At 39.7% G+C, this 13,408-nt stretch overlaps 1 protein-coding gene across 1 annotated transcript in view; it reads left to right on the forward strand.

Moving 5' to 3' along the window:
- The window catches only part of LOC107098892 (melanoma receptor tyrosine-protein kinase-like), a 55,366-nt gene that overhangs the window by 21,617 nt on the left and 20,341 nt on the right, over positions 1–13,408 (forward strand). Inside the window, exons 2-7 of the mRNA XM_015396771.1 lie at positions 5,310–5,461; positions 8,166–8,373; positions 11,614–11,748; positions 11,830–11,898; positions 11,983–12,101; positions 13,115–13,256. Of these exons, the coding sequence (XP_015252257.1) occupies positions 5,310–5,461; positions 8,166–8,373; positions 11,614–11,748; positions 11,830–11,898; positions 11,983–12,101; positions 13,115–13,256 (825 nt within the window). The remainder of the gene's footprint in view (positions 1–5,309; positions 5,462–8,165; positions 8,374–11,613; positions 11,749–11,829; positions 11,899–11,982; positions 12,102–13,114; positions 13,257–13,408) is intronic.

Consider the following 13,408-nt stretch of genomic DNA (forward strand, 5'->3'; position numbering starts at 1 on the left):
ATCACATTCACTTTATTCATTCGTGTAAAGTCGTGCACCACTCAGGAAAATTTGGAAATGCAACGGTTGGAACTGCCGCTTCTCTACGACTTTAACCCCTACACGTTTTCCCGGGCGCCACACAATGGCAGCCCACTGCTCCCCAAGGGGATGGGTTAAAATGCAGAGGTAATTTTCTCCAATGTGAGATCAATAAAGTTACTGGAGCCTTACTGGAACAGAAATTAGATCTAATCAATAAAAGGTAAAAGGAATTAAAAATATCTATTATTCATGATGAAATCATGTTTATTTTATTCATTTGACTCATTTCATTAAATGTTTATGTTAGTTTTTTGATGGCCTTATTAAATTGTTCTTTTCTTTTGTTTTTAAATGTTTAAGTTGGTCGTCTTTGTTATTTTTTTCTTTTTTGGGCTGTTTTGATTTGTAATTTTGCTGACTGATTTATTTTAACATATTTTTTATGTTTCCGTTTCCCCCCACGGAAGAGTGATTTCTAAGGCTGAGATTAATAGGGATCCTTCTAAATAACCAATACGCACAACAAGTATATATGATAGTGGGTAGGACTCATGCTGAGGGAGAGCTGTGGGAATATCATGAGATCAGATAAGGCAAAAGAACAAAACTGCTGCTTTTGTCACGAAACATGAAAAATGAAACGTGAACTTGTCCGTTCTTATCCCTGATAACCAGACAGCGAAAGCATCATTTAATGACACAATGTTCATTTCATCTGATGAACTATTGTAAATGAGATCTTTACCCAATACACAAACCGACAGGCACACACACACACACACTGCTTTCACGTTTATGGCTAAGAGCGTAGCTGTCATCCAAGACATAGACAGGCCCGACCTGTTCCTGAACAAATAACGTCTCTTTGTAGGCTTTTTTAATCAGCTCATCTCACCTTCACTCTGTCATCCTGAGAGCGTTTCACTGCTAACCAGAAGGAGGTGTCAGAACAACAGGCATCTATCGCTGTTTATGACTGAGGTTGTATTTCCTGTGTTTACCTGTGTAAAGTGTTGCTCAACAATGCCGCAGCTCTGACTCAGTGATCTCTGGGATATTAAGGTATTTACAACCACTTAAGAGAACAATCACTGCTCTGAAGATTTGGAAAAATTACACTGGAGGCCAGAAGGCTGTCAGATAACGAAAGCAAAGAGGAAACACATTTAGTTTGTTTCCACGTGACTGGATCTTTTTAAGACTGTCCTCAGATGTTTAACAATAGCCCGTAAATGTGAGGGTGGGAGCTGCAGGATATGTTCAAGGATCATCAGGAATCCTGAACTTCTAGATTCTGAGTGCAGTGGGATGTTTCACACATCATCATTCTTTGCCGTCTTCTTGGAAATTTTATCTATTTCCAGCACTGGAAAAATAAGTTTCTTAAATTAAGTTCATTTACCCTTAATTTGAGTAGGTAAATGAGATTTACCTACCAATGAAATGATCATTTTTACTCTTAGAATAAGAATGAAATAGACAATGAAAGTGTGTTTACTTATTTTAAATGTCTTAAATTGTCTTGTTCTATTGGCAAAAATGTCTTTTATCTCCTCAATCCAAGAACAAATGCACTATTTTAAGAAAAAAATGCTATTTCTGACATTTTGAAATGAAAAAGCTTTTTGTATGGGAAGCAAAACGTCTTCAAACTTGGAAACAAAGTTCAGTGGATTGTTTTTAATATTCTGTTTTTGAATGACTGACCTGGATGAGTGAGAATCTTCACCAGCATGTTATAATTTATATTTTTATTTATGCTTGAGTTCAGTTGGTCAGTTTTAGACTATTCAAGTAACTACCTTTTGCTTTTTTGTTGCTTTTTTTCTAAGTCTGCCAGGTTACTATTTATTCTATTTAGTGCTCCACTTATATACACTGTGTGCAGAATTATTAGGCAAGTTGTATTTTTGAGGATTATTTTTATTATTGGGCCTCAATTGTGTTCTCAATCAACCCAAGACTCCTTAATATCAAAGTTTCATATTTTTGGAAGTTTGTGGGTTGTTTTTAGATTTGGTCATTTTATGAGGATGACTGTGTGTGCAGGTAAATATTACTGTGCAGAATTATTAAGGAACGTAATAATAAACAAATATATACCCATCTCACCTGTTTATTTTCACCAGGTAAACAAATATCACAACTCAAAATTCAGAAGCATTTACGACTTTCAAAAACAAAACAAAAAAGAAATCAGTGACCAATATAACCACCTTTCTTCACCATGACGCTCAGAAGCCTTCCATCCATAAATTCAGTCAGTGTCTTGATCTGTTTGCGATCCACGTTGCGTGCAGCAGCCACTACAGCCTCCCAGACAATGTTCAGAGAGGTGGACAGTTTTCCATCCCTGTAGATCTCACATTTAATGCACACAGCGTCTCAATGGGGTTCAGATCAGGTGAACATGGGGGCCATGTCATTATTTTTTCTCCTTTTAGACTTTTTTTGGCCAGCCACGCTGTGGTGTGTTTTGATGCGTGTGACGGAGCATTGTCCATCATGAATATCATGTTTTTCTTGAATGATGGCGACTTCTTCTTGTACCACCGTTTGAAGAAGGCGTCTTCCAGAAACTGGCAGTAGGTCTGGGAGTTGATCTTGACTCCATCATCAACCTGAAAAGGTCCCACAAGCTCATCTTTGATGATAGCAGCCCATACCACTACCCCACCTCCACCTTGCTGGTGTCTGAGTCGATAAGAAACTTGCTGCCCTTTACTGATCCAGCCTGGTGCCTATCCATCCATCTGGCCCATCAAGACTCACTCTCATTTCACCAGACAGAAACACCTTGGAGAAATCAGTCTTCAGATAGTTCTTGACCTATTCTTGACGTTTTGTCTTGTGTGTCTTGTTCAAAGGTTGCCTTTTTTCGGCTTTCCTTACCTTGGCCAGGTCACTGAGTATTGAGCACCTTGTGCTTCTCGGCGCTCCAGACATGTTGCAGCTCTGAAATATGGCACAACTAGTGTGGACTTAAGTCTCCTATCTTTCCCCACATGGATGTGACTGTGCCGAGAATATCAAAAGATTTGGGGTTTTAGCGTTAAAGGAAAACTGCAGGAGAAGTTTGGCTCAGAGAAAAAGATGCAGAGGAGTAGGAAAAGGAGGAGATATGGACACGGACAAATGTTGGCGTGTCTGTGTCACAGAGGGAGGAGAGAAGTCCACCGGAGGGGAGGAAGGAAAATAAGGATGTTTGGGAATATGGGAAAGGATGGGGTATAAATGAGTGGGAGAGGACAGAGGATGGGAGGAGATAGGAGACACTGGGAGGAATGAGAGGGAAAACAGAAGGAGAGATTGGGATGAAGGTTTAGGAAAGGAGTGATGAACTGAGAGGAGGGAATGAAAATGAGAGGAAAAAAAGAGAGAAAACTGGAATAAAATGAAGAAAAGAGAAATAAAGTTTGGAAGAAAGGAATGATGGAGATGAAAATAAAGTGGAATAGCTGCAGAGTTCATTGTTTAATGTGAGACTGTTGGTTATTATGTCTGAGTCCAGATGTGGAGAATTCACAATACGCAGACCTGCCAGGCGTCATCCCATCAGGGACACTCTGAGCTCAGCTGTGTTGTTTCTGTGACATCACAGCTGGGAGTCCACCAATAGTGATCCATCCAGAGGCACAAAAAGTCATTCATCAGATTAATTCAGACAAGTGGGTTCCTGTTTAAGCAGGAGAATCAACTCAACATCCAGAACTTGGAATAAACCACGATCTATCCCAGAAATGTCAGCGTTGGACTCGTGTGTTTCATCTTGGGGCCCGTTGGGCTCCAGTCATCCCAGCATCACTAACATCTGCTGTAAACCATTCACACTTTGTTTTTGTTCATTCCAAAGCTCAGACATCAACCCTCACTTCCCAGTTTTCACCATCACATAGTACCTGATAGTTTTTTTGGGTTAAAACAAGCAAAGATAATGGCCTATTGATTCCTTATGAATGTACTGCTAATCTAAATTTAAGAGTTTGAAAATCTTTTTAGGCAGTGTATGTGCTTGGCCCCTACATTACTAGGGTCAGAGAGCAGCGGCTTGTTAGTTTCTAACTTGGTTCAGCTCTAATTGGTTCCTTACGGGTGTAATAATGAAGTGGGCCTGATGATGCTGAGCTTGATGCTCTGTAGAAACAGTCATAAATGTGACTGTATACCAGGTTTTTTTCTGCCTAACATGCCGCTGTTGTTTAAGAACCAGAACAGCTCTGACCTGATCTTTCCTAAAGTTGCTCCAGATAACATGTGCCTGAGAATCTGGTCTGATGAGGTGAAAAATCTGCAGGGAAAAAACCCAGCCTGCTGTCATCAGCATGCTGACCCTGTGATGTCACAGACAGTTCAGAAGCGGATTTAATTTCCTTGTTGGATTGAAACAGTATTTTTGATTTTTGAATTGAATATCAATTTACACTTCTGATGCAGACGCTCTCTCAGAGATCTGGTTGACCCTTGACCTCTGGATCCAGAGTTGTCCTAGTTTCTGGGGTGTTACTCGCTTTTAACGAGTAAACTGTTTAAGGTGAAGAAGTGAGCCTGCAGATCTTCATTCCTCGCTGCCACTGTTGAAATCCTCTGACTCATTGCTGTTTCTTCATGTTGGAAAAATGACTGTGCAACTTTACCTGAACAATAACTCTGAGGGTGAAACAAAGTAACATCAGCACACATTTAAAGAATTACATCGTCCTAACATGGAGGCTTTAAGAACAATTACGCAGTTTGATCACCAAGTTCGGGAGTTAGACACTTTTTTTACACAAAAAAAACAAAAAAAAATACACGGGGGAAAAAAAAAAATATTTTTCAAAATATAATTTTGTTTTGACCATTTTTTGAGCAATTGGGGGTTTAGTGGACGGTTTTATTTTTCCACATGGTGTCAGATTAGTTTGGGTTCACATGAAACTGGCTTTTTATGTAACATTAACATTTCTTTATTCTTTGGGAATATAATTATGACCAGTTAGGGAGAAATCGGTTTATTATCTGATTCCATGTTGTGAGAACAAAAAGAATCTCACCTCATTGTTTTATGAGGGATCCTGTAATGAGTAAAACCTCTGTACAGCATAAAATTTATCACTCACCCCATTATTATATATTGTCATTATCCTCAGGCTGTGGAAGGTTTAATTTCCCATTAAAACTGAACTGATGGTTTTGCTAACCTTCATCCTAAACTCAGCTCTGCCATGGCTCCAATGGAAAAAGCACCACATTGTGGCATAGAGGAACTACAGTCAACTTCCTGTCCTGCATTTCTCTGCTTTCAGTTTGCCAAGGGATGAGCAACCAGCTGACTCTGCTGGGCACCCGTGAGTATCACTATAGCAACATGAAGAGGATGTATTCCAACTGCAGCGTCGTACTGGAGAACCTAGAGATCACCTACACCCAGGAGAACGAGGACCTGTCCTTCCTCCAGGTGTGTCAGATTTCCTTAGTCAATCACTGTCATGATCAGTCTCATTGGAACATCTATACTGTTCTTAAATCAAGAAATATTTTTTATAATTTGATGAAACTTCTGATAAAGTCTTTGATTCAATTCTATTCACTTCAATTGTTTTATATAGCGCCAATTCACAACACATGTCATCTCAAGGCACTTTACAGTTCAACCAGATCATACAGTCAGATTGATACAAAGTTTTCTATCTAAGGAAAACCAGTTGATTGCGTCTACTCATTGACTTGAAAGCAATCCCTCACACTAAGCATGCTTGTAGCGACAGTAGAGAGGAAAAACTCCCTTTTAACAGGAAGAAACCTCCAGCAGAACCAGGCTTAGTGTGAGCGGCCATCTGTTTAAAAAAAAAATTGTAATGCTGACATCTCAAATTTATTGTTTCAGCAACATTTTGTCTTTATTTAGAGTTAACATTTATATCTTTGGCGGTTTTCAATCACCAGCCATCCATCCATCTTCTTCCGCTTATCCTGGGTGGGGTCGCTGGTTTAGCAGCTTCAGTAGGGAGGCCCAGACGCCCTAGCCACTTGGGCCAGCTCTTCAGGGGCTTACAATCACAATTGAATCAATTTTTCAGTAGATTTTGTTGCTGTGTCCCCAAGAAACAGGGACAAAAAAAAAAAAAAAAAAGTATCCTATATTTTGGTAGACCCTAAAAAGGTTTCTGGAGATCTTGACCTTATTTTGCAAGACAATGCAGAAGTTTTGTTTTGTTAAAAAATCAAAAGCAATTTCAGCATGTGACTATGCACATATAAGAATAAGAGGTACTGTTTTATGTGGCATTTTGCATGTTTCTTGTATTTCCTTAGGTTCCATGATTATTAAAACACTTCCAAAACACCCCCTTTGTTTCCAGTGAGAACCTTCACTAGTAGAGCAGAACCCCTCCAGATGTTTACCTATCAAAGTGTCCCAGTGTGTTTCAAAATTACAGCCCTCCAGAATCTGTATTTTTCTAATTACTTTCATCTAAGTTGCTATCAATGTTGCACCAAAATGGTTTGTTTCCAGTAAATACAGTTTCAGATGACCTACACCAGATTTCAGTCAATGTTAAAAGTCTGGTTTTGCTCTAATTGTGAGACTTTACATCAAATATTGATGAAATTTGATAACGTATAACAGTAGAGCTTCTACTGTCATCTGAAGATGAAAGTATAAAGAATAATCACTGGAAACTTTGAATACTTATGGAAACAAAGGGAAAAAATAGACTTTCTTGAATAAGAAAATTCTTTAGTAGGATTGTATTAAAATAAGGTGGGGGGGCTTTTTTTGCACCGTGTTCCCTATGGAGCTCAGTAATTTACATAGTTCTGCTGTATTTTCTATTTTATCTCTCTAACCAATCAGATTTTCCTGTGATCAGTGAGACTAGTTTTGTGCAGTAGCTCTGGTTTTCTAATTACTTTTCCTCTAAACTTTTTCTCACTTAGTTTGGCACTAGACCATTAACTGACCAATGATAGGGGCATAAAAATGGTCCCAAACTAAAGGTGTGACCCTATGTTCTGTTAACACATGTAAGACAAATCAACAATCAAGCAAATCAGTGAAAATGAAACAATGACGTTGCAGTTTGTCAGTTGGAAAAAAGAGTTTTATTTCCTCCATAAAATAGCTTTATGCCGGGTTTTCACTGTAGGGCTTCTATCACCTTTTTATGTTGATTGCTTGAATTGATGATCTATCAGATTTGGCTATGATAATCATTTGATCACATTAGGAATTTGTTAAGAATTAAAATGTTATTCTTTGATTCCAAACTTTAAAAAAAAAACAATCCAGTGCCCCATACCTGTCTATGTCTCTGAAAAGGGTGTCGTTAAAGGGAATTATTGGCCTGGCTGAATAGGCGAGGTCCCCTGAGAAGGTTTGGGGGTTGTAAAGATAGCGGGAAGGAATCAACTGTATCGCTGGGTTATAGGTTTTGAAAGCTGAAATCTGAGTCCATCTTCTCTGTTTAAGGTTGTTTTTTCTTAACATGGCTTCCTTCACGCCCCTCTCAAACCACATGTTTCCTTTGTCCAAAATGTGAACATTCTGGTCCTCAAGGCATAAAGCCTCGAACTCAATGCTATTTCTGACATTTTGAATTTAAAAAGCTTCCTGGATGGGAGGCGAAACTTGGAAACAAAGTCCAGTGGATTGTTTTTTAACTTTTTTGGAACGACTATGACCTGGATGACTGAGAATCTTCACCAGCGTTATTCTGTGATGTTAAGGGTCCAACACCCTTCAAGGACATACTAGGACATTTTTATTAACTAACAATATTCACCTTATTTCCTCATGTTTAGGGAAGTTACATGTCTAAACATGTAACTACTTTGGGTTTTCCTTTTCTTAGCGCATCATGTGCTGACTTTAGTCCAAAAGCCTGGAGGTTTTAATGACTTCCACAACCCTTGATTTATTGCTGTTCTGAAGCAATAAATGAAGCTGTTTCAGCCTCTGAGGATAAGTAAATAAACTGAAGCATGATTTGCAATATAGGAAACCTCAAAGGTTCACCTCTATTATGAAAACTGATACACAGTCTTGTTGGAGGTTTACAGAAAATACCTACTAGTAAACATGATCTCAAAAAGCCAATGTTTTTGATTTCTTAAAGTATCAGGCAAATGTTTATTCCTCTTTTTCTCTGTCTCATCAGTCCATCCAGGAAGTTAGCGGCTATGTCCTGATCGCTATGAACGAAGTTGCAACCATCCCGCTGGTCAATCTACGCCTGATCAGAGGACAGAAGCTCTACGACAGCCAGTACGCGCTGCTGGTCCTGTCCAACTACAACAAGATCCAATTATCTCCGACGGTCAACTACACCAGCGGGCTGAGACAGCTACAGCTCAGCAACCTGACCGGTGGGTGCAGCTGCTGGGAGGACACGTCAGATGGAGGACGTTATGCCCATACAAGCATTCACAAAGCAAATGTTAGGAGAGGAAAGGATAGCATTAACAGATGTACTCCAGCAAATACCTGTAAAGGAAGTCTACAGCTGAAGCAAATCATTATCATAAAGTTTAAAACAAGGCGTGTTTTGGTGTATTAAAACTCAATGGATTGCGCAAATAAAAGTTTTTTCAGTTGGAAGTTCTTGGCAGGGAGCCGGCTGGGTGGAGACACAGCATCTTAAAAAAAGCCTTCTTTCAACGGCACATTAAGTTCTGGCAGCAAGAAATGGACCGCTCCCTGGCAATCTCTGCCTCATGACGTAGGAGGTTCAGCTTCACTGGATTGGTTATCTGAATCACACCTCCACTGTAAACACGTGGCCTTTTAATTCCTAGGTAATGGTTGGACTAGTTAGGTGACAGAAAGGAGTAGGATGTTGGTTAACCAATGGATCTGTTTCTTTTCCATTACGACTAAGAGGTTGACTGCAGTAGAAAAGTTTAGTGAGAAAAAACTTTTATTAACTTAAAACAGAAATATTAAAGCTCTTTTTAATTATCAGGCTTCAAATGATAAACATCTAATTTTATCATTACTTTTGTGTGTAATGGATGCTCTGCATATTTTGATCTGGAAGAAATGGATAATACTTTACCATGTGCCGCATTGGTGTGGGGGCTTTACAGGAGGACCCAAATGCAGAGACTGAAGCTGAAGTGGTTTCTTGAAGATTTAATACCAAAAAGGGTAACAGAAGCAAAAGCCACAAACATAAATCCACCAAAAATGCTGAAAACCAGGAATACTCACAACATTAAAAACAATAAAACTAGAAAACAAAGAAAAACATGGATCAAAGCTAAACTGAAAGCTTATAGGGGTCATAGAATGCGAAACCGAGTTTCTATTGTCATAGATGAATAACCATGGTTCCGTGGGTGAAATGGACGTACAGAGAAGTTCAAACCCCATCAACACCTCCTTTCTCTGCAAATCTCACAATTCTAAACTTCCACCATAAAACAGGGGAATTCAAACGAAGCGCAGAGTTGACGTAAATCCAGGGATGTTGCCTTATTCGGTTCTGGCCTGTACTTTTGTTACGCCCCGAAATTAACATACAGACCAGCCCACAGTTCACTGGCCCAAGCGAGGGGGGGAGGTATGAATTGTTGGCTGCTGGGCCGCTGAATGGACCAGACTTCAGCAGAGAGCCATGAGCCGCCCGTCGTCAGCCGGAGGAGGGGGCTGGGGGCCGGTATGGCAGGCGGGGGGAAGCACGGGGCTGGGTTCTCTTGCTCTGTCCCCCACTAGCTCCCTGCCCCCCTCCCCCGGAGTTCCCGGACCACCCCCGGAGCTGACGGCTCAGTTCGAATACCTGGTGTGTTTCGACTATGTGTTGCACTGTAGTCGACCAAAATCCCGGATGATTTAGAAATTCCCCGCTGACATTTTTTTTAAGAATGAAAAGTAGGACATGTTCAGGAAAGGGGCATGTCTGGTCACCCTACCATATCAACAATTTGATGTTTAAGTGAGTGAGTGCTTGTTGCAATGATGCATCTTTGCTCAGCAGCTTCACTCATTATAAACCAACCAATCAGAGCACAGCTCATCTAAATATTCATGAGCATACCATAAAATGAAGAAAACCAGTCGTTTCATTCTAGGGCTTTTAACCAGGCTTGCATTAGAGCTCATAGAACAGCAAATATGCCATTTTCAGCCCAACCAATGTTACACACCCTATTCAGAGACCTTAAGGACCAGCACCAAATACCCTATAGAATTATTCTATGATCGCATTAAATGGAACCAAAACCATGACAATAAGGAGTTTGAAGAACATGTTGTTGCATCATAAATATTTAAGACTTCACAGTCTGACTGCTGCTGATGAACTGGTTTTGGATACACTGACTATATGTCTAAAATATGCATTAAAATTCCATCCTTAAATGTCATTTAGTTTCACCAGATGTTACCTTATTTGTGAGAAGGGACCAGATATGTTAGATGGGTTGGATGAACCAAAAGTGTAGACAAGCATCACCCTGAACACATCACCCCTACTGTAAAGCATGGAGGTGGCAGCATGATTCATTCTTCTTGATGGATGAAGATGGATGGAACTAAATCCAGGATATCCTGATAGAAAAAATGTTAAAGGTTGAAACAGATCTTAAACTGGGGTGAAGGTTCAACTCGCAGCATGATGCCCCCCCTGAACACCCAGCCAAGGATGCAATGGATGGTTAAGAAACAAACAGATTCATATTGAATTTGCCTTGTTAAATTCCAGGCACTATGGAAAAACTTGCTGTTTTCAGACACTCGTCATCCATTTGACTAAAAAAATGTTGTTTTGCAAAGAAGAATAGACAGGAATATCATAACACTCTGAAAGTGCAAAGATGGAAGAGACCAACCGCCAAAAGACCTGCAGCCAGTGGTGGTTCTAGCACACTGACTCAAACTTTGATTAGTAAATTAGGTTTAAAAGCTCTGTTCACATTTTCCAGCATAGCTATGCTCTGTTTTGTGTTGGTCAGTAAAATTAAGCTCCAACTAAACTACAATAGATCAAAAGGGCAGCTGTCTAAGTTATGCTATCAGGTGGGGTAGCCTATTATATCCCTAATGGGTTATATGGCATTGTTTAGGCTTCCGCTGGCCTGCATCTGAACTGCACTCATTCTGAGGAATGCTGAATCTTTTACTGCTTCTCTCTGTCGGTTTTGCACCAACTAAATTGGGAAGAAGGCTTTTGTTAACCCTCCACCTGCCTCTTGAAGTCTGTGAGAAAAATATTTAAATTAACCAAATTCAATTACTCAATTATTTCCAAAGTGAAATATTTTTACTCTGATTCATTAACATGTGCCTGTTTATCATAGCTTGATGCTCTTTAAATAGATATCCTGTTTCACGTTTTATTTATTTTGGCCAGAGATCCCTTTTAAAAAAACTTTTAAATTTAAGACTTGATCCTGGTTAAATGGAAAAACAGCTAGATTATATTTCCTAATATTTTAGTTGTGGTTGCAGCCATTCAGCTGATGCTGTGTCAGTTAGCAGTGTTCTTAGATCCCGCATGCATTTCTAATCAAACAGCTGGAACGAACAGTAAATGATCTGATTGTGTTTATTATTGCCTGATTATATTGTCTTACAGATGTTTTTGTTTTATTTATTTATCTCCACAGAGATTCTGTCAGGAGGAGTGAAGATCACCTTCAACCCTCTGCTGTGCAACATGGAATCCATCAACTGGTGGGATATAGTGGACAAAAACAGCAATGCCAGCATGAATATAAACCTGAGCCCTTCTGGAAATCACTGTATGAAAAACAGCTCTAAATATTCCTTCCTGTCCTCATCCTGGCGTTATGTCGTTGTTCACTGTGAATGTTTTTTTGCAGGTGAGAAGTGTGACCCCAGCTGTTTTGACAGCTCATGTTGGGCACCTGGAGCGGGTCACTGCCAGAAATGTAAAGTCTTCCCTTTTTTAGTGTTCAGCCAAACGTTCTGTCTGTTTATACTGGGTGAGATATCAACCTGTCTGTGTTTCTCAGTCACCAAGCTGCGTTGTGCTGATCAGTGCAGCAGGAGGTGCCGCGGGCCCAAACCCATCGACTGCTGTAACGAGCACTGTGCCGCCGGCTGCACCGGACCCAAAGCCACAGACTGCCTGGTCAGTATCAGTGCTGTTTAACTGGTGTGGGCCAGTTCTGACCAGTCAGACTGGGTTCAGTTTGGTTCTTCTCTATTTTTCTTATTTAAACTTACTTTAAATAAAATAATGTAGAGGAACTAACATATTCCTAGCAGTGATAAATGTTGCGAGCAGTGTTGACAAAAAATTATTTTTATTCTTTTGTGCAAAACCCTTTTTTCTTATCTTTTGGTAGATTTGCAGTAACTAAAAACACATCTTGACCTTTTCAAAGTAATGAGGGAATAAAAGATTTAAACAAAAATTTAGAATAGAATAAAGAAAATAAAACACAGAAACCAAATTGTTGCCAGCTGTGGGGCTTAGCTCCAGACAATATTTCTGATTGCACATTGGTTCAACTCCTTCCCAATATAAGGGGAGTGTTGGCCTAGTGGTTAGAGCAGTGCGCTTGTGCGCTCAGAAGGTTGCAAGTACCCAGTTTGATCCATATAGCCTGGACTCTGGGTCCTTGAGCAAGTGTCCCCCACACTGCTCCCGGGCGCCACACAATGGCAGCCCACTGCTCCCCAAGGGGATGGTTTAAATGCAGAGGTAAATTTCTACAATCAATAATTGTTTCATAATTAGATCATTATGATAAGGTAGGTTTATTTAGAAAGGGTGAAGAATAGCATTTTTTTCCTAAACAGTACAAGGGCCAATTATTGTGAACATTGACTCTCATTATGTAGGTGGTAAATAGTTTTTACAATCTAGGTTTTAAACTGAGCTTCAGCACTATTAGAAATTACCGAAAATGTAGATTTTTTATTATTTCTCAACTCTCAGACATGACCTTCCTTACAGTTCAAATGGCCTGGTTCCTGTAAAAAAAACAATCTTCACTGTCAAAATCAGTGTCTTCTTCTAGCAAAGAGTTAAGCAGTCATTTTGACTCCCAAAAGGGAACTTTGAAGCTTGTGTTTTGGTTTATTTGTTTCTTTTTTATTTGGTTTAAACACCTGTTTATTCTTTGCTCTGTCCTTTAGGCTTGCAGAAAGTTCAACGACGACGGAACCTGTAAGGACAGTTGTCCTCTTCCCGAAATCTACGACCCTGAGACCCATCAGATGGTGGACAATCCCAACCCTAAGTACACCTTCGGAGCTGCCTGTGTCAAGGCCTGCCCTCGTAAGTACATTAAAACATCTAACATGACATCATCAAGTCTTAAGCATGTGAACAGACTCATATAAATACAGTACATCCATCTCTAATATTTTGCTAAAAGTTTCCTTACAAATACACACTTTGTTGTCAAAAACAAACGTTTAAATGAATTA

Source organism: Cyprinodon variegatus, unplaced genomic scaffold (genome assembly GCF_000732505.1).
Source record: "Cyprinodon variegatus isolate N-32 unplaced genomic scaffold, C_variegatus-1.0 Scaffold819, whole genome shotgun sequence".
In the NCBI taxonomy this organism is placed as follows: domain Eukaryota; kingdom Metazoa; phylum Chordata; class Actinopteri; order Cyprinodontiformes; family Cyprinodontidae; genus Cyprinodon; species Cyprinodon variegatus.